General features: G+C 45.9%; 1 protein-coding gene across 2 annotated transcripts in view; it reads right to left on the reverse strand.

The window, feature by feature from the left end:
- Positions 1–27,982, reverse strand: part of LOC112233914 (collagen alpha-1(XXIV) chain-like) — a 260,500-nt gene that overhangs the window by 144,249 nt on the left and 88,269 nt on the right. For both annotated transcript variants that reach the window (XM_042322354.1, XM_042322355.1), the window contains exons 20-24: positions 24,539–24,592; positions 23,580–23,633; positions 20,646–20,690; positions 20,376–20,429; positions 18,294–18,338 (exon numbers count right to left, since the gene is read on the reverse strand). In XM_042322354.1, the coding sequence (XP_042178288.1) occupies positions 18,294–18,338; positions 20,376–20,429; positions 20,646–20,690; positions 23,580–23,633; positions 24,539–24,592 (252 nt within the window). The remainder of the gene's footprint in view (positions 1–18,293; positions 18,339–20,375; positions 20,430–20,645; positions 20,691–23,579; positions 23,634–24,538; positions 24,593–27,982) is intronic.

A 27,982-nucleotide genomic window follows, 5' to 3' on the forward strand; every position in this document is an offset into this window, starting at 1 on the left:
ACTAGTGACTCCTGATGCACACAAAACACCTTAAATGTGTCATGAAGTGGGACAACATGGTGTCCTGTATCATTTAACAGTAGGAAACTAGGCTTTGGAGAGTTCTACTTTCTCAGGTGTGTGTGTGGGTCTGCAGTGATCTGCTTTATCAGATGTGTGTGTGTGTCTGCAGCGATCTGCTTTCTCAGGTGTGTGTGTCTGCAGCGATCTGCTTTCTTAGGTCTGTGTGTGTGTCTGCAACGATCTGCTTTTTCAGGTGTGTGTGTGTGTCTGCAACGATCTGCTTTCTCAGGTGTGTGTGTGGGTCTGCAGCGATCTGCTTTCTCAGGCGTGTGTCTGCAGTGATCTGCATTCTCAGATGTGTGTGTCTGTGTCTGCTTTTTCAGGTGTGTGTGTGATCTGCGATCTTTTCAGGTGTGTGTGTGTGTCTGCAACGATCTGCTTTCTCAGTGTGTGTGTGTGTCTGCAGCGATCTGCTTTCTCAGTGTGTGTGTCTGCAGTGATCTGCTTTCTTAGGTCTGTGTGTGTGTCTGCAACGATCTGCTTTCTCAGGTGTGTGTGTGGGTCTGCAGCGATCTGCTTTATCAGGCGTGTGTCTGCAGTGATCTGCTTTCTCAGGTGTGTGTGTGGGTCTGCAGCGATCTGCTTTCTCAGGCATGTGTCTGCAGTGATCTGCATTCTCAGGTGTGTGTGTGTGTCTGCAACGATCTGCTTTCTCAGGTGTGTGTGTGTGTCTGCAGCGATCTGCTTTCTCAGGTGTGTGTGTCTGCAACGATCTGCTTTCTCAGATGTGTGTGTGTCTGCAGCGATCTGCTTTCTCAGGTGTGTGCGTGTCTGCAGCGATCTGCTTTCTCAGGTGTGTGTGTGTAAGTCTGCAGTGATCTGCTTTCTCAGGTGTGTGTGTGTGTGTCTGCAGTGATCTGCTTTCTCAGTCTGATCTGCTTTCTCAGGTGTGTGTGTGTGTCTGCAGCGATCTGCTTTCTCAGGTGTGTGCGTGTCTGCAGATCTGTCAGGTGTGTGGGTGTGTCTGCAGCGATCTGCTTTCAGGTCAGGTGTGTGCGTGTCTGCAGCGATCTGCTTTCTCAGGTGTGTGTGTGTCTGCAGTGATCTGCTTTATCAGTGATCTGTCTGCAGCGATCTCTCAGGGGTGTGTGTGTGTGTGTGTCTGCAGTGATCTGCTTTCTCAGGTGTGTGTGTGTGTCTGCAGCGATCTGCTTTCTCAGGTGTGTGTGTGTGTGTCTGTGCGTCTGTATGTCTGCAGTGATCTGCTTTCTCAGGTGCGTGTGTGTGTGTGTCTGCAGTGATCTGCTTTCTCAGGTGTGTGTGTGGGGGTCTGCAGTGATCTGCTTTATCAGATGTGTGTGCGTGTGTCTGCAGCGATCTGCTTTCTCAGGTGTGTGTCTGCAGTGATCTGCTTTCTCAGGCGTGTGTGTCTGCAGTGATCTGCTTTCTCAGGTGTGTGTGTGTGTGTCTGCAGCGATCTGCTTTCTCAGGTGTGTGTGTCTGCAACGATCTGCTTTCTCAGATGTGTGTGTGTCTGCAGCGATCTGCTTTCTCAGGTGTGTGCGTGTCTGCAGCGATCTGCTTTCTCAGGTGTGTGTGTGTAAGTCTGCAGTGATCTGCTTTCTCAGGTGCGTGTGTGTGTGTGTCTGCAGTGATCTGCTTTCTCAGGTGTGTGTGTGTGTCTGCAGCGATCTGCTTTCTCAGATGTGTGGGTGTGTCTGCAGCGATCTGCTTTCTCAGGTGTGTGCGTGTCTGCAGCGATCTGCTTTCTCAGGTGTGTGTGTATGTCTGCAGTGATCTGCTTTCTCGGGTGCGTGTGTGTGTGTGTCTGCAGTGATCTGCTTTCTCAGGTGTGTGTGTGTGTCTGCAGCGATCTGCTTTCTCAGGTGTGTGTGTGTGTGTCTGTGCGTCTGTATGTCTGCAGTGATCTGCTTTCTCAGGTGCGTGTGTGTGTGTGTCTGCAGTGATCTGCTTTCTCAGGTGTGTGTGTGGGGGTCTGCAGTGATCTGCTTTATCAGATGTGTGTGCGTGTGTCTGCAGCGATCTGCTTTCTCAGGTGTGTGTCTGCAGTGATCTGCTTTCTCAGGCGTGTGTGTCTGCAGTGATCTGCTTTCTCAGGTGTGTGTGTGTGTGTCTGCAGCGATCTGCTTTCTCAGGTGTGTGTGTCTGCAATGATCTGCTTTCTCAGGTGTGTGTGTGTGTGTCTGCAGTGATCTGCTTTCTCAGGTTTGTGTGTGTGTGTGTGTCTGCAGCGATCTGCTTTCTCAGGTGTGTGTGTGTGTCTGCAGCGATCTGCTTTCTCAGGTGTGTGTGTGTGTGTCTGCAGCGATCTGCTTTCTCAGGCGTGTGTGTGTGTGTGTGTCTGCAGTGATCTGCTTTCTCAGGTGTGTGTGTGTCTGCAGCGATCTGATTTCTCAGATGTGTGTGTGTGTCTGCAGCAATCTGCTTTCACAGGTGTGTGCGTGTCTGCAGCGATCTGCTTTCTCAGGTGTGTGTGTGTAAGTCAGCAGTGATCTGCTTTTTCAGGTGTGTGTGTGTGTCTGCAACGATCTGCTTTCTCGGGTGTGTGTGTGTGTCTGCAGCGATCTGCTTTCTTAGGTCTGTGTGTGTGTCTGCAACGATCTGCTTTCTCAGGTGTGTGTGTGGGTCTGCAGCAATCTGCTTTATCAGGCGTGTGTCTGCAGTGATCTGCTTTCTCAGGTGTGTGTGTGGGTCTGCAGCGATCTGCTTTCTCAGGCGTGTGTCTGCAGTGATCTGCATTCTCAGGTGTGTGTGTGTGTCTGCAACGATCTGCTTTCTCAGGTGTGTGTGTGTCTGCAGCGATCTGCTTTCTCAGGTGTGTGTGTGTAAGTCTGCAGTGATCTGCTTTCTCAGGTGCGTGTGTGTGTGTGTCTGCAGTGATCTGCTTTCTCAGGTGTGTGTGTGTCTGCAGCGATCTGCTTTCTCAGATGTGTGGGTGTGTCTGCAGCGATCTGCTTTCTCAGGTGTGTGCGTGTCTGCAGCGATCTGCTTTCTCAGGTGTGTGTGTATGTCTGCAGTGATCTGCTTTCTCGGGTGCATGTGTGTGTGTGTCTGCAGTGATCTGCTTTCTCAGGTGTGTGTGTGTGTCTGCAGCGATCTGCTTTCTCAGGTGTGTGTGTGTGTGTCTGTGCGTCTGTATGTCTGCAGTGATCTGCTTTCTCAGGTGCGTGTGTGTGTGTGTCTGCAGTGATCTGCTTTCTCAGGTGTGTGTGTGGGGGTCTGCAGTGATCTGCTTTATCAGATGTGTGTGCGTGTGTCTGCAGCGATCTGCTTTCTCAGGTGTGTGTCTGCAGTGATCTGCTTTCTCAGGCGTGTGTGTCTGCAGTGATCTGCTTTCTCAGGTGTGTGTGTGTGTGTCTGCAGCGATCTACTTTCTCAGGTGTGTGTGTCTGCAATGATCTGCTTTCTCAGGTGTGTGTGTGTGTGTCTGCAGTGATCTGCTTTCTCAGGTTTGTGTGTGTGTGTGTGTCTGCAGCGATCTGCTTTCTCAGGTGTGTGTGTGTGTCTGCAGCGATCTGCTTTCTCAGGTGTGTGTGTGTGTGTCTGCAGCGATCTGCTTTCTCAGGCGTGTGTGTGTGTGTGTCTGCAGTGATCTGCTTTCTCAGGTGTGTGTGTGTCTGCAGCGATCTGATTTCTCAGATGTGTGTGTGTCTGCAGCGATCTGCTTTCTCAGGTGTGTGCGTGTCTGCAGCGATCTGCTTTCTCAGGTGTGTGCGTGTCTGCAGCGATCTGCTTTCTCAGGTGTGTGTGTGTAAGTCAGCAGTGATCTGCTTTCTCAGGTGTGTGTGTGTATACAGCAATATGCTTTCTCAGGTGTGTGTGTGATACAGCGATATGCTTTCTCAGGTGTGTGTGTGTGTATACAGCGATATGCTTTCTCAGGTGTGTGTGTGTATACAGCGATATGCTTTCTCAGGTGTGTGTGTGTATACAGCGATATGCTTTCTCAGGTGTGTGTGTGTGTGTATACAGCGATATGCTTTCTCAGGTCTGTGTGTGTATACAGCGATATGCTTTCTCAGGTGTGTGTGTGTGTGTATACAGCAATATGCTTTCTCAGGTGTGTGTGTGTATACAGCGATATGCTTTCTCAGGTGTGTGTGTGTATACAGCGGTATGCTTTCTCAGGTGTGTGTGTGTATACAGCGATATGCTTTCTCAGGTGTGTGTGTATATACAGCGATATGCTTTCTCAGGTGTGTGTGTGTATACAGCAATATGCTTTCTCAGGTGTGTGTGTGTCTGCAGCGATCTGCTTTCTCAGGTGTGTGTGTGTCTGCAGCGATCTGCTTTCTCAGGTGTGTGTGTGTATACAGTGATATGCTTTCTCAGGTGTGTGTGTGTGTGTATACAGCAGTATGCTTTCTCAGGTGTGTGTGTATACAGTGATATGCTTTCTCAGGTGTGTGTGTGTGTGTGTATACAGCAGTATGCTTTCTCAGTGTGTGTGTGTGTGTATACAGCAGTATGCTTTCTCAGGTGTGTGTGTGTATACAGTGATATGCTTTCTCAGGTGTGTGTGTGTGTGTATACAGCAGTATGCTTTCTCAGGTGTGTGTGTGTATACAGTGATATGCTTTCTCAGGTGTGTGTGTGTGTGTATACAGTGATATGCTTTCTCAGGTGTGTGTGTGTGTATACAGCAGTATGCTTTCTCAGGGTGTGTGTGTATACAGCGATCTGCTTTCTCAGGTGTGTGTGTGTATACAGCGATATGCTTTCTCAGGTGTGTGTGTGTGTGTATACAGCAGTATGCTTTCTCAGGTGTGTGTGTATACAGTGATATGCTTTCTCAGGTGTGTGTGTGTATACAGCGATATGCTTTCTCAGGTGTGTGTGTGTGTGTATACAGCGATATGCTTTCTCAGGTGTGTGTATACAGTGATATGCTTTCTCAGGTGTGTGTGTGTATACAGCGATATGCTTTCTCAGGTGTGTGTGTGTGTGTATACAGCGATATGCTTTCTCAGGTGTGTGTATACAGCGGTATGCTTTCTCAGGTGTGTGTGTATACAGCGATATGCTTTCTCAGGTGTGTGTGTGTACACAGCAATATGCTTTCTCAGGTGTGTGTGTGTGTGTGTATACAGCAGTATGCTTTCTCAGGTGTGTGTGTGTGTGTATACAGCAATATGCTTTCTCAGGTGTGTGTGTGTGTGTACACAGCAATATGCTTTCTCAGGTGTGTGTGTGTGTGTGTATACAGCAGTATGCTTTCTCAGGTGTGTGTGTGTGTGTATACAGCAATATGCTTTCTCAGGTGTGTGTGTGTGTGTATACAGCAGTATGCTTTCTCAGGTGTGTGTGTGTATACAGCAATATGCTTTCTCAGGTGTGGGTGTGTATACAGCAATATGCTTTCTCAGGTGTGTGTGTGTATACAGCGGTATGCTTTCTCAGGTGTGTGTGTGTGTGTATACAGCAGTATGCTTTCTCAGGTGTGTGTGTGTGTGTATACAGCGGTATGCTTTCTCAGGTGTGTGTGTGTGTGTGTGTGTATACAGCAGTATGCTTTCTCAGGTGTGTGTGTATACAGTGATATGCTTTCTCAGGTGTGTGTGTTTGTGTATACAGCAGTATGCTTTCTCAGGTGTGTGTGTATACAGCAATATGCTTTCTCAGGTGTGTGTGTATACAGCAGTATGCTTTCTCAGGTGTGTGTGTATACAGCAGTATGCTTTCTCAGGTGTGTGTGTATACAGCAGTATGCTTTCTCAGGTGTGTGTGTATACAGCAGTATGCTTTCTCAGGTGTGTGTGTATACAGCAGTATGCTTTCTCAGGTGTGTGTGTATACAGCAGTATGCTTTCTCAGGTGTGTGTGTATACAGCAATATGCTTTCTCAGGTGTGTGTGTGTGTGTATACAGCAGTATGCTTTCTCAGGTGTGTGTGTGTATACAGCAATATGCTTTCTCAGGTGTGTGTGTGTATACAGCAATATGCTTTCTCAGGTGTGTGTGTGTATACAGCGATATGCTTTCTCAGGTGTGTGTGTGTGTGTATACAGCAGTATGCTTTCTCAGGTGTGTGTGTGTGTGTATACAGCAGTATGCTTTCTCAGGTGTGTGTGTGTATACAGTGATATGCTTTCTCAGGTGTGTGTGTATACAGTGATATGCTTTCTCAGGTGTGTGTGTGTGTGTATACAGCGGTATGCTTTCTCAGGTGTGTGTGTATACAGTGATATGCTTTCTCAGGTGTGTGTGTGTGTATACAGCAGTATGCTTTCTCAGTGTGTGTGTGTATACAGTGATATGCTTTCTCAGGTGTGTGTGTGTGTGTATACAGCGGTATGCTTTCTCAGGTGTGTGTGTGTATACAGCGATATGCTTTCTCAGGTGTGTGTGTGTGTGTATACAGCAGTATGCTTTCTCAGGTGTGTGTGTGTGTATACAGCAGTATGCTTTCTCAGGTGTGTGTGTGTGTGTATACAGCAGTATGCTTTCTCAGGTGTGTGTGTGTGTATACAGTGATATGCTTTCTCAGGTGTGTGTGTGTGTGTATACAGCGGTATGCTTTCTCAGGTGTGTGTGTATACAGCGATATGCTTTCTCAGGTGTGTGTGTGTATACAGCAGTATGCTTTCTCAGGTGTGTGTGTGTGTATACAGCAGTATGCTTTCTCAGGTGTGTGTGTGTGTGTATACAGCAGTATGCTTTCTCAGGTGTGTGTGTATACAGTGATATGCTTTCTCAGGTGTGTGGTGTATACAGCAGTATGCTTTCTCAGGTGTGTGTATACAGTGATATGCTTTCTCAGGTGTGTGTGTATACAGCGATATGCTTTCTCAGGTGTGTGTGTGTATACAGCAGTATGCTTTCTCAGGTGTGTGTGTGTGTGTATACAGCAGTATGCTTTCTCAGGTGTGTGTGTGTGTGTATACAGCAGTATGCTTTCTCAGGTGTGTGTGTATACAGCGATATGCTTTCTCAGGTGTGTGTGTATCTGCAGTGATATGCTTTCTCAGGTGTGTGTGTATCTGCAGTGATATGCTTTCTCAGGTGTGTGTGTATCTGCAGTGATATGCTTTCTCAGGTGTGTGTGTATCTGCAGTGATATGCTTTCTCAGGTGTGTGTGTGTGTGTATCTGCAGTGTATGCTTTCTCAGGTGTTTGTGTATCTGCAGTGATATGCTTTCTCAGGTGTGTGTGTGTGTGTATCTGCAGTGATATGCTTTCTCAGGTGTTTGTGTATCTGCAGTGATATGTTTTCTCAGGTGTGTGTGTATCTGCAATGATATGCTTTCTCAGGTGTGTGTGTATCTGCAGTGATATGTTTTCTCAGGTGTGTGTGTATCTGCAGTGATATGTTTTCTCAGGTGTGTGTGTGTGTGTATACAGCAGTATGCTTTCTCAGGTGTGTGTGTGTGTGTCTGCAGCGATCTGCTTTCTCAGGTGTGTGTGTGTGTGTGTCTACAGCGATCTGCTTTCTCAGGCGTGTGTGTGTGTGTGTCTGCAGTGATATGCTTTCTCAGGTGTGTGTGTGTCTGCAGTGATATGCTTTCTCAGGTGTGTGTGTGTATACAGCGATATGCTTTCTCAGGTGTGTGTGTGTGTGTATACAGCAGTATGCTTTCTCAGGTGTGTGTGTATATACAGCGATATGCTTTCTCAGGTGTGTGTGTGTATACAGCAATATGCTTTCTCAGGTGTGTGTGTGTCTGCAGCGATATGCTTTCTCAGGTGTGTGTGTGTATACAGTGATATGCTTTCTCAGGTGTGTGTGTGTATACAGCAATATGCTTTCTCAGGTGTGTGTGTCTGCAGCGATCTGCTTTCTCAGGTGTGTGTGTGTGTATACAGTGATATGCTTTCTCAGGTGTGTGTGTGTGTGTATACAGCAGTATGCTTTCTCAGGTGTGTGTGTATACAGTGATATGCTTTCTCAGGTGTGTGTGTGTGTGTATACAGCAGTATGCTTTCTCAGGTGTGTGTGTGTGTGTATACAGCGATATGCTTTCTCAGGTGTGTGTGTGTGTGTATACAGCAGTATGCTTTCTCAGGTGTGTGTGTATACAGTGATATGCTTTCTCAGGTGTGTGTGTGTATACAGCGGTATGCTTTCTCAGGTGTGTGTGTATACAGCGATATGCTTTCTCAGGTGTGTGTGTGTATACAGCAATATGCTTTCTCAGGTGTGTGTGTGTGTATACAGCAGTATGCTTTCTCAGGTGTGTGTGTGTGTGTATACAGCAGTATGCTTTCTCAGGTGTGTGTGTATACAGCGGTATGCTTTCTCAGGTGTGTGTGTGTGTGTATACAGCAGTATGCTTTCTCAGGTGTGTGTGTATACAGTGATATGCTTTCTCAGGTGTGTGTGTTTGTGTATACAGCAGTATGCTTTCTCAGGTGTGTGTGTATACAGCAATATGCTTTCTCAGGTGTGTGTGTATACAGCAGTATGCTTTCTCAGGTGTGTGTGTATACAGCAGTATGCTTTCTCAGGTGTGTGTGTATACAGCAGTATGCTTTCTCAGGTGTGTGTGTATACAGCAGTATGCTTTCTCAGGTGTGTGTGTATACAGCAGTATGCTTTCTCAGGTGTGTGTGTATACAGCAGTATGCTTTCTCAGTGTGTGTGTATACAGCAATATGCTTTCTCAGGTGTGTGTGTGTGTGTATACAGCAGTATGCTTTCTCAGGTGTGTGTGTGTATACAGCAATATGCTTTCTCAGGTGTGTGTGTGTGTATACAGCAATATGCTTTCTCAGGTGTGTGTGTACAGCAGTGGTATGCTTTCTCAGGTGTGTGTGTGTGTATACAGCAGTATGCTTTCTCAGGGTGTGTGTGTGTATACAGTGGTATGCTTTCTCAGTGTGTGTGTGTGTATACAGCAGTATGCAGTGATATACTTTCTCAGGTGTGTGTGTATACAGTGATATGCTTTCTCAGGTGTGTGTGTGTGTGTATACAGTGATATGCTTTCTCAGGTGTGTGTGTATGATATGCTTTCTCAGGTGTGTGTGTATACAGCGGTATGCTTTCTCAGGTGTGTGTGTATACAGTGATATGCTTTCTCAGGTGTGTGTGTGTGTGTATACAGCAGTATGCTTTCTCAGGTGTGTGTGTGTGTATACAGCAGCAGGTGTGTGTGTGTGTGTATACAGAGTATGCTTTCTCAGGTGTGTGTGTGTGTGTATACAGCAGTATGCTTTCTCAGGTGTGTGTGTGTGTGTATACAGCATATGCTTTCTCAGTGTGTGTGTGTGTATACAGCAGTATGCTTTCTCAGGTGTGTGTGTGTGTGTATACAGCAGTATGCTTTCTCAGGTGTGTGTGTGTGTGTATACAGCGATATGCTTTCTCAGGTGTCAGGTGTGTGTGTGTATACAGCAGTATGCTTTCTCAGGTGTGTGTGTGTGTGTGTATACAGCAGTATGCTTTCTCAGGTGTGTGTGTGTGTGTATACAGCAGTATGCTTTCTCAGGTGTGTGTGTATACAGTGATATGCTTTCTCAGGTGTGTGTGTATACAGCAGTATGCTTTCTCAGGTGTGTGTGTATACAGTGATATGCTTTCTCAGTGTGTGTGTGTATACAGTGATATGCTTTCTCAGTGTGTGTGTGTGTATACAGCAGTATGCTTTCTCAGGTGTGTGTGTGTGTGTATACAGCAGTATGCTTTCTCAGGTGTGTGTGTGTGTGTATACAGCAGTATGCTTTCTCAGGTGTGTGTGTATGTGTATGCTTTCTCAGGGTGTGTGTGTATACAGTGATATGCTTTCTCAGGTGTGTGTGTATACAGCAGATATGCTTTCTCAGGTGTGTGTGTGTATACAGCAGTATGCTTTCTCAGGTGTGTGTGTGTGTGTATACAGCAGTATGCTTTCTCAGGTGTGTGTGTGTGTGTATCAGCAGTATGCTTTCTCAGTGTGTGTGTGTATACAGCAGTATGCTTTCTCAGGTGTGTGTGTATCTGCAGTGATATGCTTTCTCAGGTGTGTGTGTATCTGCAGTGATATGTTTTCTCAGGTGTGTGTGTATCTGCAGTGATATGCTTTCTCAGGTGTGTGTGTATCTGCAGTGATATGTTTTCTCAGGTGTGTGTGTATCTGCAGTGATATGCTTTCTCAGGTGTGTGTGTATCTGCAGTGATATGCTTTCTCAGGTGTGTGTGTATCTGCAGTGATATGCTTTCTCAGGTGTGTGTGTATCTGCAGTGATATGCTTTCTCAGTGTGTGTGTATCTGCAGTGATATGCTTTCTCAGTGTGTGTGTGTATACAGTGATATGCTTTTCTCAGGTGTGTGTGTATCTGCAGTGATATGCTTTCTCAGGTGTGTGTGTATCTGCAGTGATATGCTTTCTCAGGTGTGTGTATCTGCAGTGTATGCTTTTCAGGTGTGTGTGTGTGTATACAGTGATATGCTTTCTCAGGTGTGTGTGTGTGTGTATCTGCAGTGATATGCTTTCTCAGGTGTGTGTGTATCTGCAGTGATATGCTTTCTCAGGTGTGTGTGTGCTGCAGTGATTCTCAGGGTGTGTGTATATCTGCAGTGATATGCTTTCTCAGGTGTGTGTGTGTGTATCTGCAGTGATATGCTTTCTCAGGTGTGTGTGTGTGTCTGCAGTGATATGCTTTCTCAGGTGGTGTGTGTGTGTATCTGCAGTGATATGCTTTCTCAGGTGTGTGTGTGCATGTATGCTTTCTCAGGTGTGTGTGTATCTGCAGTGATATGCTTTCTCAGGTGTGTGTGTGTGTGTATGCAGCGATATGCTTTCTCAGTGTGTGTGTGTGTATACAGCGATATGCTTTCTCAGTGTGTGTGTGTGTCTGCAGTGATCTGCTTTCTCAGGTGTGTGTGTGTATACAGCGGTATGCTTTCTCAGGTGTGTGTGTGTGTATACAGCAGTATGCTTTCTCAGGTGTCAGGTGTGTGTGTATACAGCGATATGCTTTCTCAGGTGTGTGTGTGTGTGTATACAGCAGTATGCTTTCTCAGGTGTGTGTGTATACAGTGATATGCTTTCTCAGGTGTGTGTGTGTGTATACAGAGATATGCTTTCTCAGGTGTGTGTGTATACAGCGGTATGCTTTCTCAGGTGTGTGTGTGTGTGTATACAGCGGATATGCTTTCTCAGTGTGTGTGTGTGTGTATACAGTGATATGCTTTCTCAGGTGTGTGTGTGTGTGTATACAGCGGTATGCTTTCTCAGGTGTGTGTGTGATATGCTTTCTGTGTGTGTGTGTATACAGCAGTATGCTTTCTCAGGTGTGTGTGTGTGTGTATACAGCAGTATGCTTTCTCAGGTGGTGTGTGTGTGTATACAGCAGTATGCTTTCTCAGGTGTGTGTGTGTATACAGCGATATGCTTTCTCAGGTGTGTGTGTGTATACAGCGGTATGCTTTCTCAGGTGTGTGTGTATACAGCGATATGCTTTCTCAGGTGTGTGTGTATACAGCAGTATGCTTTCTCAGGTGTGTGTGTGTGTGTATACAGCAGTATGCTTTCTCAGGTGGTGTGTGTGTGTATACAGCAGTATGCTTTCTCAGGTGTGTGTGTATACAGTGATATGCTTTCTCAGGTGTGTGTGTGTATACAGCAGTATGCTTTCTCAGGTGTGTGTGTGTCTGCAGCGATATGCTTTCTCAGGTGTGTGTGTGATATGCTTTCTCAGGTGTGTGTGTATATACAGCAATATGCTTTCTCAGGTGTGTGTGTGTATACAGCAGTATGCTTTCTCAGGTGTGTGTGTGTGTATACAGTGATATGCTTTCTCAGGTGTGTGTGTATCTGCAGTGATATGCTTTCTCAGGTGTGTGTGTATACAGCGATATGCTTTCTCAGGTGTGTGTGTATCTGCAGTGATATGCTTTCTCAGGTGTGTGTGTGTGTGTATCTTCAGTGATATGCTTTCTCAGGTGTGTGTGTGTGTACAGTGATATGCTTTCTCAGGTGTGTGTGTGTGTATACAGTGATATGTTTTCTCAGGTGTGTGTGTGTATACAGCAGTGATATGCTTTCTCAGGTGTGTGTGTATCTGCAGTGATATGCTTTCTCAGGTGTGTGTGTATCTGCAGTGATATGCTTTCTCAGGTGTGTGTGTATCTGCAGTGATATGCTTTCTCAGGTGTGTGTGTATCTGCAGTGATATGTTTTCTCAGGTGTGTGTGTATCTGCAGTGATATGCTTTCTCAGGTGTGTGTGTATCTGCAGTGATATGCTTTCTCAGGTGTGTGTGTATCTGCAGTGATATGCTTTCTCAGGTGTGTGTGTATCTGCAGTGATATGTTTTCTCAGGTGTGTGTGTATCTGCAGTGATATGCTTTCTCAGGTGTGTGTGTGTGTGTATACAGTGATATGTTTTCCCAGGTGTGTGTGTATCTGCAGTGATATGCTTTCTCAGGTGTGTGTGTATCTGCAGTGATATGCTTTCTCAGGTGTGTGTGTGTATCTGCAGTGATATGCTTTCTCAGGTGTGTGTGTGTGTGTATCTGCAGTGATATGCTTTCTCAGGTGTTTGTGTATCTGCAGTGATATGCTTTCTCAGGTGTGTGTGTGTGTGTATCTGCAGTGATATGTTTTCTCAGGTGTGTGTGTATCTGCAATGATATGCTTTCTCAGGTGTGTGTGTATCTGCAGTGATATGTTTTCTCAGGTGTGTGTGTGTGTGTCTGCAGCGATCTGCTTTCTCAGGTGTGTGTGTGTGTGTGTGTCTGCAGCGATCTGCTTTCTCAGGCGTGTGTGTGTGTGTGTCTGCAGTGATCTGCTTTCTCAGGTGTGTGTGTGTCTGCAGCAATCTGCTTTCTCAGATGTGTGTGTGTCTGCAGCGATCTGCTTTCTCAGGTGTGTGCGTGTCTGCAGCGATCTGCTTTCTCAGGTGTGTGTGTGTAAGTCAGCAGTGATCTGCTTTCTCAGGTGCGTGTGTGTGTGTATACAGCGATATGATTTCTCAGGTGTGTGTGTGTGTGTGTGTATACAGAGATATGCTTTCTCAGGTGTGTGTGTGTATACAGCGGTCTTCTTTCTCAGGTGTGTGTGTGTGTGTGTGTATACAGCGGTCTTCTTTCTCAGGTGTGTGTGTGTGTGTATACAGCGATATGCTTTCTCAGGTGTGTGTGTGTATACAGCGGTCTTCTTTCTCAGGTGTGTGTGTGTGTGTGTGTATACAGCGATATGCTTTCTCAGGTGTGTGTGTGTATACAGCAATATGCTTTCTCAGGTGTGTGTGTGTATACAGCGATATGCTTTCTCAGGTGTGTGTGTGTATACAGCGATATGCTTTCTCAGGTGTGTGTGTGTATACAGCGATATGCTTTCTCAGGTGTGTGTGTGTATACAGCGGTATGCTTTCTCAGGTGTGTGTGTGTATACAGCAATATGCTTTCTCAGGTGTGTGTGTGTATACAGCGGTATGCTTTCTCAGGTGTGTGTGTGTGTGTATACAGCAATATGCTTTCTCAGGTGTGTGTGTATACAGCGATATGCTTTCTCAGGTGTGTGTGTGTATACAGCGATATGCTTTCTCAGGTGTGTGTGTGTATACAGCAATATGCTTTCTCAGGTGTGTGTGTGTCTGCAGCGATCTGCTTTCTCAGGTGTGTGTGTGTGTATACAGTGATATGCTTTCTCAGGTGTGTGTGTGTATACAGCAATATGCTTTCTCAGGTGTGTGTGTGTATACAGCAGTCTGCTTTCTCAGGTGTGTGTGTGTGTATACAGTGATATGCTTTCTCAGGTGTGTGTGTATCTGCAGTGATATGTTTTCTCAGGTGTGTGTGTGTGTATACAGCGATATGTTTTCTCAGGTGTGTGTGTATCTGCAGTGATATGTTTTCTCAGGTGTGTGTGTATCTGCAGTGATATGTTTTCTCAGGTGTGTGTGTGTATACAGTGATATGCTTTCTCAGGTGTGTGTGTATCTGCAGTGATATGCTTTCTCAGGTGTGTGTGTGTATACAGCGATATGTTTTCTCAGGTGTGTGTGTATCTGCAGTGATATGCTTTCTCAGGTGTGTGTGTATCTGCAGTGATATGCTTTCTCAGGTGTGTGTGTATCTGCAGTGATATGCTTTCTCAAGTGTGTGTGTATCTGCAGTGATATGTTTTCTCAGGTGTGTGTGTGTGTATACAGCAGTCTGCTTTCTCAGCCCTGGGTCAGACTGAGTGGAGGTTACAAGAAGAGCAGAACAGTCAGGAAGTGAGACTGATATCACCATAGTAAGTAGTGTAGAAGAGAATTAAGACATTCTCTCTGTTGTCATGTGCTACTAGTCTCTCGCTCTTCCTCTCTCCATCTCTCTCTTCGGCCCAGGTGAACCTGAGTATCGTGTGTTTCAGTGCAAACCGCAGACCTGTTAATGCCCTCAGCAGCATTTAATTTAAAAAAAATTGTGGGTCACCCTATAATGGAACACTTGACGGGCCAATCTAATTTGGCCCCAAAAAATACAGCTGATTGGTTCAAATGCTTTCCTGGCAACATGTTGCATGAAGTGCTCTCTAGGTGACGCAACAAAGCCTTCGTGAACACATTGAACACGTTCAGCCAGGAACCTCCTGACCAGGGCTAACCTGCAGTTAGCCAGCCCATCGGCAGTCTCTCTCAGACCCTCCAGATTAGATTTATTTGGAAAGCGATGTAATGACGTTCATTAGAGGCTCCATGTGTTTCCAAGCTGAGGTCTTTTTTTACATGGCGTTGGCTTCAAAGGGGTCCAAGCTAGATACAGTCTGTGGTAAATGGTTAATCCCTTTCATGTGTGCTCTCCTACGCAACACAGAGGCTGTGTCCCAAATGGCACCACATTCCCTATATAGTGCCCATAGGGCTCTGGTCAAAATTAGTGTACTATGTAGGAAATAGGGAGCCATTTGGAAGTCCTATTCAGTGGCTGTGAAAGCCATCCGCACACAATGCAAATACTAGCATTAAGGGACCTGACGAACACAGAGAGGCATACGGCATTGATATGTGACATGCATGAGAGGGTTGTGTGTGGATTTCTTGCATGGGAAAACATGTTGCTGCTTTTGTTTTGGGTGTCAAAAGACTATATGGACCAAAAAACAACAAAGACAGACTTTTGAAATGTTGCAGTTTTGCAGTTAATTAGACCAATCCAAAGTAATAGTAGTATTCCACAGATGTTTTAGAAAACTAGTCGGGCCACTGATGTTGTTCCAGTACTAGTAGAGCCATGACTTGTTATTGATGAATGAACATAGATGATCATAGATCATTCTCATCTGGATCGTCATTGTTTATTTTCTTGAGTATTTCTACTGTAGAGATGTGCGGTATGTACAGTGGGGAGAACAAGTATTTGATACACTGCCGATTTTGCAGGTTTTCCTACTTACAAAGCATGTAGAAGTCTGTAATGTTTTATCATAGGTACACTTCAACTGTGAGAGACGGAATCTAAAACAAAAATCCAGAAAATCACATTGTATGATTTTTAAGTAATCAGTTAGCATTTTATTGCATAACATAAGTATCTGATACATCAGAAAAGCAGAACTTGATATTTGGTACAGAAACCTTTGTTTGTAATTACAGAGATCATATGTTTCCTGTAGTTCTTGACCAGGTTTGCACACACTGCAGCAGGGATTTTGGCCCACTCCTCCATACAGACCTTCTCCAGATCCTTCAGGTTTCGGCGCTGTCGCTGGGCAATATGGACTTTCAGCTCCATCCAAAGATTTTCTATTGGGTTCAGGTCTGGAGACTGGCTAGGCCACTCCAGGACCTTGAGATGCTTCTTACGGAGCCACTCCTTAGTTGCCCTGTCTGTGTGTTTCGGGTCGTTGTCATGCTGGAAGACCCATCTTCAATGCTCTTACTGAGGGAAGGAGGTTGTTTGCCAAGATCTCGCGTGGCCCCATCCATCCTCTCCTCAAGTCATCCTGTCCCCTTTGCAGAAAAGCATCCCCAAAGAATGATGTTTCCACCTCCATGCTTCACGGTTGGGATGGTGTTCTTGGGGTTGTACTCATCCTTCTTCTTCCTCCAAACACGGCGAGTGGAGTTTTGACCAAAAAGCTCTATTTTTTGGTCTCATCAGACCACATGACCCTCTCCCATTCCTCCTCTGGATCATCCATTGGCAAACTCCAGACGGGCCTGGACATGCGCTGGCTTGAGCAGGGGGACCTTGCGTGTGCTGTAGGATTTTAATCCATGACGGCGTAGTGTGTTACTAATGGTTTTCTTTGAGACTGTGGTCCCAGCTCTCTTCAGGTCATTGAGCAGGTCCTGCCATGTAGTTCTGGGCTGATCCCTCACCTTCCTCATGATCATTGATGCCCCACGAGGTGAGATCTTGCATGGAGCCCCAGACCGAGGGTGATTGACCGTCATCTTGAACTTCTTCCATTTTCGAATAATTGCGCCAACAGTTGTTGCCTTTCCTCAAAGCTGCTTGCCTATTGTCCTATAGCCCATCCCAGCCTTGTGCAGGTCTACAATTTTACCCCTGATGTCCTTACACAGCTCTCTGGTCTTGGCCATTGTGGAGAGGTTGGAGTTTGTTTGATTGAGTGTGTAGACAGGTGTCTTTTATACAGGTAACGAGTGGAGAACAGGAGGAATTCTTAAAGAAAAACTAACAGGTCTGTGAGAGCCGGAATTCTTACTGGTTGGTAGGTGATCAAATACTTATGTCATGCAATAAAATGCTAATTAATTACTTAAAAATCATACAATGTGATTTTCTGGATTTTTGTTTTAGATTCCGTCTCTCACAGTTGAAGTGTACCTATGATAAACATTACAGACCTCTACATGCTTTGTAAGTAGGAAAACCTGCAAAATCGGCAGTGTATCAAATACTTGTGTGTTTCTAAGGGCAATAACAAGAGTCCAGTTATGCAGTTAGTTTCCTTCAAGAGGCGTTTTATAAATTTACGCAAAAAAAGAAAAATTGTCCCTGGCACAAACAAATGAACGCAAACTCAAAATGAGGTAACTTCCAGAGAACGTCATTCACTGGAGATCCTTATGCTGCCAATTTCTGTATAAAACACACGTTTATTGCTAGAGAAATACCTTCCTACCCCTCTTCCTCCTGCACCTCTCTACCCCTCCTCCTCCTCCACCTCCCTATCCCCTTCTCCTCCTCCACCTCCCTACCCCTCCTCTACACCCCTCCTCCACCTCCCTATCCCTCCTCCTCCACCTCCCTACCCGTCCTCCTCCACCTCACTACCCCTCCTCCACCTCCCTACCCCTCCTCCTCCACCTCCCTACCCCTCCTCCACACCCCTCCTCCACCTCCCTATCCCTCCTCCTCCACCTCCCTACCCATCCTCCTCCACCTCCCTACCCCTCCTCCACCTACCTACCCCTCCTCCTCCACCTCCCTACCCCTCCTCCTCCACATCCCTCCTCCACCTCCCTATCCCTCCTCCTCCACCTCCCTACCCATCCTCCTCCACCTCCCTACCCCTCCTCCACCTCCCTACCCCTCCTCCTCCACCTCCCTACCCCTCCTCCACACCCCTCCTCCACCTCCCTATCACTCCTCCTCCACCTCCCTACCCGTCCTCCTCCACCTCCCTACCCCTCCTCCACCTACCTACCCCTACTCCTCCACCTCCCTACCCCTCTACCTCCCTACCCCTCCTCCACTTCCCTACCCCTCTTCCACCTCCCTACCCCTCCAACTCCCTACCCCTCCACCTCCCTACCCCTCCAACTACCTACCCCTCCTCCACCTCCCTACCCCTCCAACTACCTACCGCTCCTCCACCTCCCTACCCCTCCTCCTCCACCTCCCTACCCCTCCTCCACACCTCTCCTCCACCTCCCTATCCCTCCTCCTCCACCTCCCTACCCCTCCTCCTCCCCTCCCTACCCTCCTCCTCCCTACCCCTCCACCTCCCTACCCCTCCTCCACTTCCCTACCCCTCCTCCACCTCCCTACCCCTCCAACTACCTACCCCTCCTCCACCTCCCTACCCCTCCACCACCTCCCTACCCCTCCAACTCCCTACCCCTCCTCCACCTCCCTACCCCTGCCTCATCACCTCCTCCTCTATCCTCCCTCCCCATACTAAACCACATAAAGACCCTTACATCTCCATCACTGCACTCAGACTAATGAAAACCAACCACTCTGCATCTTTAAGTCTGAGAAAAGCACTATAAACATTCTACGTATGAGTACTCTGCTTTGAGACTCTTCCTATATGAGAACAGCAGGAAGTAGAGACTTAATAACTTATCCCAGTCAGTCGCTGTACTGCACATTAACAAACTAAGAAGTGGTTAATCACTGACATTGATTTCATGCATAGTCAGCAAAAAACACCAGACTCACTTGCGGTCCATTTTTTCCAATGCCGCCAAGGTCCCCCGTCTCCCCCTGAAAACCAGATCAAAACAAAACATTGGTACATTTTCTTCCTGTGTGTTAAGATGTTAAGATCCAGCCGATGGTCGCTCAGTCACATGATCAACAGCTTGAACACACAGGGTTTTAAATAAACAAATGATTAAAAAGCACACATGGAAATGCTCTTGATTTCTTCTGTTTCTGTTTATTTCCCTCCTGCAGGTTTCCATTATGCTCTATAACAGTCCAGGGAGAATTCCTTCTCTTTGTTAATAAGGCTCAATACATTTATGGCACAACCACCTCCCCTTGAACTAACACAAGTACCCAACTCATTCACAAACACAGGGACTCTGACTTGCATGGCATTCAGAGGAAAACACTAAAGTGTAATCCATACTAATAAACATCTGCCACATTGTGCAGCAGTAATAGTGAAGGCACAAGGCCTTGCAATGGGTTCACACCAGTTAACTCTAATGAGGTAATGTGAAGAACACGTCTGGAATTCTGCTCTTTGTTTTAAAGAGAAAAACCTAAACAAGAAAACTAAACTAAGACCTCAAAAGTGGTACACGGGCCATGTCGATTAGATAGTACACTACATGACCAATAGAATGTGGACACCTGCTCGTTGAACATCTCATTCCAAAATCATGGGCATTAATATGGAGTTGGTCCCCCCTTTGCTGCCATAACAGCATCCACTCTTCTTGGAAGGAGTTCCACTAGATGTTGGAACTGCTGAGGGGACTTGCATCTATTCAGCCACAAGATCACTAGTGAGGCCGGGCATTGATGTTGGCCGATTAGGCCTGGCTCGGAGTCGGCGTTCCAATACATTCCAAAGGTGTTCGACGGTGTTAAGGTCAGGGCTCTGTGCAGGCCAGTCAAGTTCTTTCATACCGATCTCGTCAAACCATTTCTGTATGGAACTCGCTTTGTGCACAGGGGCATTGTCATGCTGAAAGAGGAAAGGGCCTTCCCAAACTGTTGCCACAAAGTGTGAAGCACATAATCATCTAGAATGTCATTGTATTGATTTTGCATCATTGGAACTAAGGGGCCTAGCCCAAACCATGAAAAACAGCCCCATACCATTATTCCATCTCCACCAAACTTTACATCGACACCATGAATTCGTGCAGGTAGAGTTCTCCTGGCATCCGCCAAACCCAGATGGGGAAGCGTGATTCATCACTCCAGAGAACACGTTTCCACTGCTCCAGAGTCCAATGGCGGTAAACTTTACACCACTGTAGCGAACGCTTGGCATTGCACATGGTGATCTTAGGCGCCCAGAGAATAGTGGGTTAACTGCCTTGCTGAGGAACAGAACAACAGATAAGGCAGCCTTTCTTTTCCCCTGTGTGTGGCTGCTCAGCCATGGAAACCCATTTCATGAATCTCCCAACGAACAGTTCTTATGCTGACGTTGTTTCCAGAGGCAGTTTGGAACACGGTAGTGAGTGTTGTAACCGAGGACAGGAGATTTCTACGCGACAAGCGCTTCAAGCACTCGGCGGTCCCGTTCGGTGAGCTTGTGTGGCCTACCACTTCGCGGCGGAGCTGTTGTTGCTCCTAGACGTTTCCACTTCACAATAACATCACTTACAGTTGACCGGGGCAGCTCAGGCAGGTCATAAATTTGACAAACTGACTTGTTGGAAAGGTGGCATCCTATGACAGTGCCATGTCGAAAGTCACTGAGCACTTCAGTAAGCCCATTCTACTGCCAATGTTTGTCTATGGAGATTGCTGTGCACTTGATTTTATACACCTGTTAGAAACAGGTGTGGTTGAAATAGCCAAACCCACTCATTTAAAAGGTTTTGTATATTTAATGTAAGTTTTCATTCCTACTGCCCTGGTTATATTGCTCACTGTTCTGGAATGATTCTGGACAGTTAGCTTATGATTAGACACAACACCAAGGGAAAGAGATGGTTACACACACACTTGACCATATCTGCAAATGGACCTGATCGAGTGACACTGTGTTAGTTGTTTTTCTAAACAATCCAATACAGCATGCGTACAGTATGCAAGCTGATAGTAACTTCTTACCTTCAGTCCCTCAGGTCCAGGTTCCCCTATGTAGCCTTTCCTTCCAACTCTCCCCTGTAGAGAAACAGAAACACACACACACACACACACACACACACACACACACACACACACACACACACACACACACACACACACACACACACACACACACACACACACACACACACACACACACACACACACACATAGTACAGGATGCATCAGCTTTTCATGTTTTATCACATCTCATCTGTGTTACTTCATGATGAAACACCTGGAGACACTTACAGTGGTGCCAGGGCCGCCAGGTGGGCCAAGATGTCCCTCATCACCCTGAAAATACACAGTAAAACAGGTCAACACAGTGCAATGCATCATATACAGCTGGATTTGGGGACCAGGTAACATCACTGGGCACTGGCCGTAACACTAGCTGAGCAACAGCCTATCTCACCCCTTATGCACAGATCTACTAATGTGAAAGCCACAGAGGGCCTGTGTGTGTGTGTGTGTGCGTGCGTGCGTGTGTGTGTGTACTCTCATCGATCATTGTGTTCTTCCTAGCAGAGTGACCTGGATGTTTCTCTCTATGTCCACACAGCCTGAAGGAGAGCTTGATGATTCCAATGATTAGCATGCATGATGTTCTGCTTTGAGACAGTTTCTCTGATCAGCTGAAGGGAAAGGTATTAATGCTATAGTGATTGAACTCTACAGCATTTTCTCTGATCAGCTGAAGGGAAAGGTATTAATGCTATATAGTGATTGAACTCTACAGCGTTTCCTCTGATCAGCTGAAGGGAAAGGTATTAATGCTATATAGTGATTGAACTCTACAGCGTTTTCTCTGATCAGCTGAAGGGAAAGGTATTAATGCTATATAGTGATTGAACTCTACAGCGTTTCCTCTGATCAGCTGAAGGGAAAGGTATTAATGCTATAGTGATTGAACTCTACAGCGTTTTCTCTGATCAGCTGAAGGGAAAGGTATTAATGCTATAGTGATTGAACTCTACAGCGTTTCCTCTGATCAGCTGAAGGGAAAGGTATTAATGCTATATAGTGATTGAACTCTACAGCGTTTTCTCTGATCAGCTGAAGGGAAAGGTATTAATGCTATATAGTGATTGAACTCTACAGCGTTTTCTCTGATCAGCTGAAGGGAAAGGTATTAATGCTATATAGTGATTGAACTCTACAGCGTTTCCTCTGATCAGCTGAAGGGAAAGGTATTAATGCTATATAGTGATTGAACTCTACAGCGTTTCCTCTGATCAGCTGAAGGGAAAGGTATTAATGCTATATAGTGATTGAACTCTACAGCGTTTCCTCTGATCAGCTGAAGGGAAAGGTATTAATGCTATATAGTGATTGAACTCTACAGCGTTTCCTCTGATCAGCTGAAGGGAAAGGTATTAATGCTATAGTGATTGAACTCTACAGCGTTTCCTCTGATCAGCTGAAGGAAAGGTATTAATGCTATAGTGATTGAACTCTACAGCGTTTTCTCTGATCAGCTGAAGGGAAAGATATTAATGCTATATAGTGATTGAACTCTACAGCATTTTCTCTGATCAGCTGAAGGGAAAGGTATTAATGCTATATAGTGATTGAACTCTACAGCGTTTTCTCTGATCAGCTGAAGGGAAAGGTATTAATGCTATAGTGATTGAACTCTACAGCGTTTTCTCTGATCAGCTGAAGGGAAAGGTATTAATGCTATAGTGATTGAACTCTACAGCGTTTTCTCTGATCAGCTGAAGGGAAAGGTATTAATGCTATAGTGATTGAACTCTACAGCGTTTCCTCTGATCAGCTGAAGGGAAAGGTATTAATGCTATATAGTGATTGAACTCTACAGCGTTTTCTCTGATCAGCTGAAGGGAAAGGTATTAATGCTATAGTGATTGAACTCTACAGCGTTTTCTCTGATCAGCTGAAGGGAAAGGTATTAATGCTATATAGTGATTGAACTCTACAGCGTTTCCTCTGATCAGCTGAAGGGAAAGGTATTAATGCTATATAGTGATTGAACTCTACAGCGTTTTCTCTGATCAGCTGAAGGGAAAGGTATTAATGCTATATAGTGATTGAACTCTACAGCGTTTCCTCTGATCAGCTGAAGGGAAAGGTATTAATGCTATATAGTGATTGAACTCTACAGCGTTTCCTCTGATCAGCTGAAGGGAAAGGTATTAATGCTATAGTGATTGAACTCTACAGCGTTTTCTCTGATCAGCTGAAGGGAAAGGTATTAATGCTATAGTGATTGAACTCTACAGCATTTTCTCTGATCAGCTGAAGGGAAAGGTATTAATGCTATAGTGATTGAACTCTACAGCGTTTCCTCTGATCAGCTGAAGGGAAAGGTATTAATGCTATAGTGATTGAACTCTACAGCGTTTCCTCTGATCAGCTGAAGGGAAAGGTATTAATGCTATAGTGATTGAACTCTACAGCATTTTCTCTGATCAGCTGAAGGGAAAGGTATTAATGCTATATAGTGATTGAACTCTACAGCGTTTTCTCTGATCAGCTGAAGGGAAAGGTATTAATGCTATAGTGATTGAACTCTACAGCATTTTCTCTGATCAGCTGAAGGGAAAGATATTAATGCTATATAGCGATTGAACTCTACAGCGTTTTCTCTGATCAGCTGAAGGGAAAGGTATTAATGCTATAGTGATTGAACTCTACAGCGTTTTCTTGCAGGCTATGCAATAAGACTCTGTGCCAGGAAAGAGAGTGAGAGAGAGATTGAGGGGCCTTCCAACTCGGTACCACAGTTGAGTTGGGTGCCAATACCGTAACACTAGCACATTGGAAAGGTGTACGTACTGCACACACTGTACTGTACACACTGCCAAGGCTTCTGTTCTTATTTTCCACTGCTGCTTGGAAAGCCCTGGAGTCTGCCTTGTTTTTGATTAGCACCTAGTGATGAATCATGACGGTATACAGTACAGTGGAACGGTCCCCTGGGACCTGGAATCACTCTACAGCTTCACATAGCCTGAACCTACTGTAGCAATGCCAACCGCCTCAACTCTGGTTACAGGTTCAACTGCATGTATAAACTGACAATCTGTTTTGTAATCAAATGCAAACTAAATATTGTTAGCTTCCTGCATGTTCAGTTGTGTCTGCAGTATTCTGAGTATGATGTACAGTAGTTTAGTGGTTCTCACCCACAAGCTACAAATTCTTGATAATGTCTCTTACCTCTGTTCCTTTTGGCCCTGGGGCTCCTTGTGGCCCTCTGGCACCTAGGAGTCCCTGCAACAGAGCAGGATACATGGCATGTCATACAAAACAGATGTGTTGCTATTATCGAAAACACACTAATGAAACCTCAGGAGTGGAAGATGCACTGAGGGTCAGGGTTGGAACCGGTTCAGGGAACAGAACAAAAGTGGAACAAAAGTGATCTACTGTATATTGTTTTGGAACAAAACCATTATTTTAAAATTATGGGAACCGGTTAATTACGTACCACAACAAAAGCGCCTATGCAAAGCCCTCACTCTGTCACTCAGAAAGGTAATCCTGTGTCTGCCTGCCTGCTATCTGTCTGTCTGTCTGTCTGTCTGTCTGTCTGTCTGTCTGTCTGTCTGTCTGTCTGTCTGTCTGTCTGTCTGTCTGTCTGTCTGTCTGTCTGTCTGTCTGTCTGTCTGTCGTATGTCTGCCTGCATGCCTGCCCTGCCTGTCTGTCTGTCCTGTCTGTCTGTCTGTCTGTCTGTCTGTCTGTCTGTCTGTCTGTCTGTCTGTCTGTCTGTCGTATGTATGTCTGCCTGCCTGTCTGCTTGTCTGTCTGTCTGTCTGTCTGTCTGTCTGTCTGTCTGTCTGTCTGTCTGTCTGTCTGTCTGTCTGTCTGTCTGTCTGTCTGCCTGCCTGCCGTCCGTCTGTCTGTCTGCCGAAACTCTTTGCCAGTATGCCCCTCACCCTACTACTACTGCTACTGCAGCCTAATGTCGAGCTAAATGTAAAACATATATATATTTCAGAGGTTTAATAACTGGAACTTTTTTGGGGTTCAAACCAGTTCAGAACTTCCACAGAACAGTGGAACCGAACAAAAATATGTTTGGTTCTGTTCAGAATAAAACAAATAATTTTGGTTCCAACCCCTGCTGAGGATTATGCATTTTGACTTGAGTTGTGGAAACAGTGCTTGTCTTTACCTTAGGTCCAGGAGGGCCGTTGGGACCTGGCACACCGATGTCTCCAGGAAAACCCTGAGAAACCAAGCAGGATGGTTCTTTGATGACATCATTAATCACAAGACTGATGTGATCATATAGGTTTGATGCCACATCTAACATGACACACTCCTGAACACACCTGAATGTATTCAGTTTCTTTATATTCCATTCTATTACATCATACTTTCTTTAGATATGTGTGTACAGAAAGGGAGTGGAGGATTATCTACATAGGGTGCCTATATGCTTGTATATTGATATATATGGCAGGGTCAGGGTCAGACCCACACTGCCCCTCTTTTCTAAAAAATACTTTATGGATTGACAATGATGAGAACAGAGAGCACACTGACCCTCTGTAAGTAGGTAGGCAAGGTCAATACATCTGTATCTAAATGTGTGACAGGGCCTAGCTATGTTATATGACCCTGATGTAAAGGGGGTGATGGATAGAGATGTTGGCTGAAGACTGTCACACACCTGCCTCAGCATGGCATGGCCGGCTCAATTAAAACAGGGGATGGGGAAAGAGGTAGGAGTGTTGGTATGGGGAGAGGGTGAGGGGGAGAGAGGGAGGAAAGTTGGTGGGGGAGAGGATGAGAGGGAGAAGGAGAGGAGAGAGGGGGAGAGAGGGAGAGAGGGGGAGAGGGAGAGTGGGTGGAGAGTTGGCGGGGGAGAGGAGGAGAGGGAGAAGGAGAGGGGGAGAGGGGGAGAGTTGGTGGGGGAGAGGAGGAGAGGGGGAGAGTTGATGGAGGAGAGGAGGAAGGGGAGGAGAGAGAGGGAGTAAAGGGGGAGAGAGGGGGAGAGAGCGAGAAAGGGGGAGAGTGGGAGAGTGGGAGGAGAGTTGGTGGGGGAGAGAAGGAGAGGGAAAAGGAGAGGGTGAGATGGGGAGAGTTGGTGGGGAGAGCAGGAGAGGGAGAAGGGGAGAGTTGGTGGGGGAGAGGAGGAGAGGGAGAAGGGGAGAGTTGGTGGGGGAGAGGAGGAGAGGGAGAAAGGGAGAGTTTGTGGGGGAGAGGAGGAGAGGGAGAAGGGGAGAGGTGGTGGGGGGAGAGGAGGAGAGGGAGAAGGGGAGAGTTTGTGGGGGAGAGGAGGAGAGGGAGAGAGTTGGTGGAGGAGAGGAGGAGAGGGAGAGAGTTGGTGGAGGAGAGGGAGAAGGAGAGGGGAGGGGGGAGAGAGGGAGAGTTGGTGGAGAGTTGGTGGGGGAGAGGAGGAGAGGGAGAAGGAGAGGGGAGAGGGGGACAGTTGGTGGGGGAGAGGAGGAGAGGGAGAAAGGGGGAGAGAAAGCTATGGAGATCTATCAGATTTACAGATGTGGTGTTTTAACAGGGCCAAAAAGAGTAAAATGGAGTGAACCTTTCTGGACTCTTTGATCTTGACAAGGCAACAAACAGTCAACCACCATAAAGTAGAGCTACAACATTTATAGGACGGATGGTAAAACAAGTGAGACATTGTTGGATTCAGTTTGATAAAAACTTAAAAGACATCTAGTCTGTGAGTCACATGATGTGCACACACTGAGAACATTACAGGATACGTTTGGATTAGTTTGACTTTCCAAATCCTATATATTCCTATATGCTATCCTGCTTTCTTGTAGATCTGCTAGACTGGGAATAAATCAGAACCAATGTGACACAGGGATGAAGGAAAGCTTACTGTATGTACTTTATTTCTGTGCTGGGTTTAAGGAGTGCTATCGATGTGTATCTGTGGTGGGTTTAAGGAGTGCTATCAATGTGGATCTGTGCTGGGTTTAAGGAGTGCTATCAATGTGGATCTGTGCTGGGTTTAAGGAGTGCTATCAACGTGGATCTGTGGTGGGTTTAAGGAGTGCTATCAATGTGTATCTGTGGTGGGTTTAAGGAGTGCTATCAATGTGGATCTGTGCTGGGTTTAAGGAGTGCTATCGACGTGGATCTGTGGTGGGTTTAAGGAGTGCTATCGATGTGTATCTGTGGTGGGTTTAAGGAGTGCTATCGATGTATATCTGTGGTGGGTTTAAGGAGTGCTATCGATGTGTATCTGTGGTGGGTTTAAGGAGTGCTATCGATGTATATCTGTGGTGGGTTTAAGGAGTGCTATCGATGTATATCTGTGGTGGGTTTAAGGAGTGCTATCGATGTATATCTGTGGTGGGTTTAAGGAGTGCTATCGATGTATATCTGTGGTGGGTTTAAGGAGTGCTATCGATGTATATCTGTGGTGGGTTTAAGGAGTGCTATCAATGTGTATCTGTGCTGGGTTTAAGGAGTGCTATCGATGTATATCTGTGGTGGGTTTAAGGAGTGCTATCGATGTGTATCTGTGCTGGGTTTAAGGAGTGCTATCGATGTATATCTGTGGTGGGTTTAAGGAGTGCTATCGATGTATATCTGTGGTGGGTTTAAGGAGTGCTATTGATGTGTATCTGTGGTGGGTTTAAGGAGTGCTATCAATGTATTTCTCAGATTGTTCAGTTTGCTTGGTGTGTTGATCCTGTCCTCTCAAGTTGGACTCTGTCCCCCAAGTTCACAACCTTATCTCAAGTGTTTAGCATTCATTCGACACAGGACAGTGGTTGACCTGGGGTTGGGAGGGAGGCAGCAGCCGTGGAGATACTATAGATAGTGAGCAGCAATAAAGAGGCAGTCTTAAGCACTACTCTGGACCTGTGCCCATGATGTTTCAATTTTAGTTCCTTACTGTGTCTTCTCTGTTAGCTTATCTACTGTTTACATATGTCTGTCTCATGGACCAGGACAGGAGTTTAACATGACCTAGGGTTGGGAGGGAGGCAGCAGCCATGGAGATAGATAATAGGCAGTCATAAAAAGCACTATGAGGCATTACAGTGGACCTGTACCCGTGGTTTCTCCACACTGCCTCACCTGGTTGTGACAACCTGTGATCAACTACAAAGATAGATGCCATACAAAGGCACTATACGGCTATAACTATAGTTAATATAGACCAGGGTCCATGTTGCTTTTACACACGGTCTAATCAGAGGGTAAAGATAAAGAGTGATGTGGGGCTGATCGTGTTGTATGGTGTTAGTGATAGTGTGTATCAGTTTACACCCTGATCCCAGACAGAACACCGGTAGTAGAGCAGACCGCCTCAGACAGTCTCAGGGCGGTTTCTCTATCCCGTCTCTGGGACAACTTGAAAACATCTCTGGCAAGTAAAAGGACAGGGACACAATATGGTCCCAACAGAACTACAATTTGAACTTGACTATAACAACAGTGTGTAGGAACACACTCTTAGATCAGAACGATATGTTTTTGTGATTGGTTCAGTTTGCATGGTTTACTTGTTTGACCATGTATAGCACTATATGACAGAAGTTTATGACATAATTTTATGACATCATATTGAGCTGTATCAGTAGCTCAATGACCATTAAAGCGACAGAAACATAATAGCAGACATTTAACA

This window comes from Oncorhynchus tshawytscha, linkage group LG05 (assembly GCF_018296145.1).
Source record: "Oncorhynchus tshawytscha isolate Ot180627B linkage group LG05, Otsh_v2.0, whole genome shotgun sequence".
Classification (NCBI taxonomy): domain Eukaryota; kingdom Metazoa; phylum Chordata; class Actinopteri; order Salmoniformes; family Salmonidae; genus Oncorhynchus; species Oncorhynchus tshawytscha.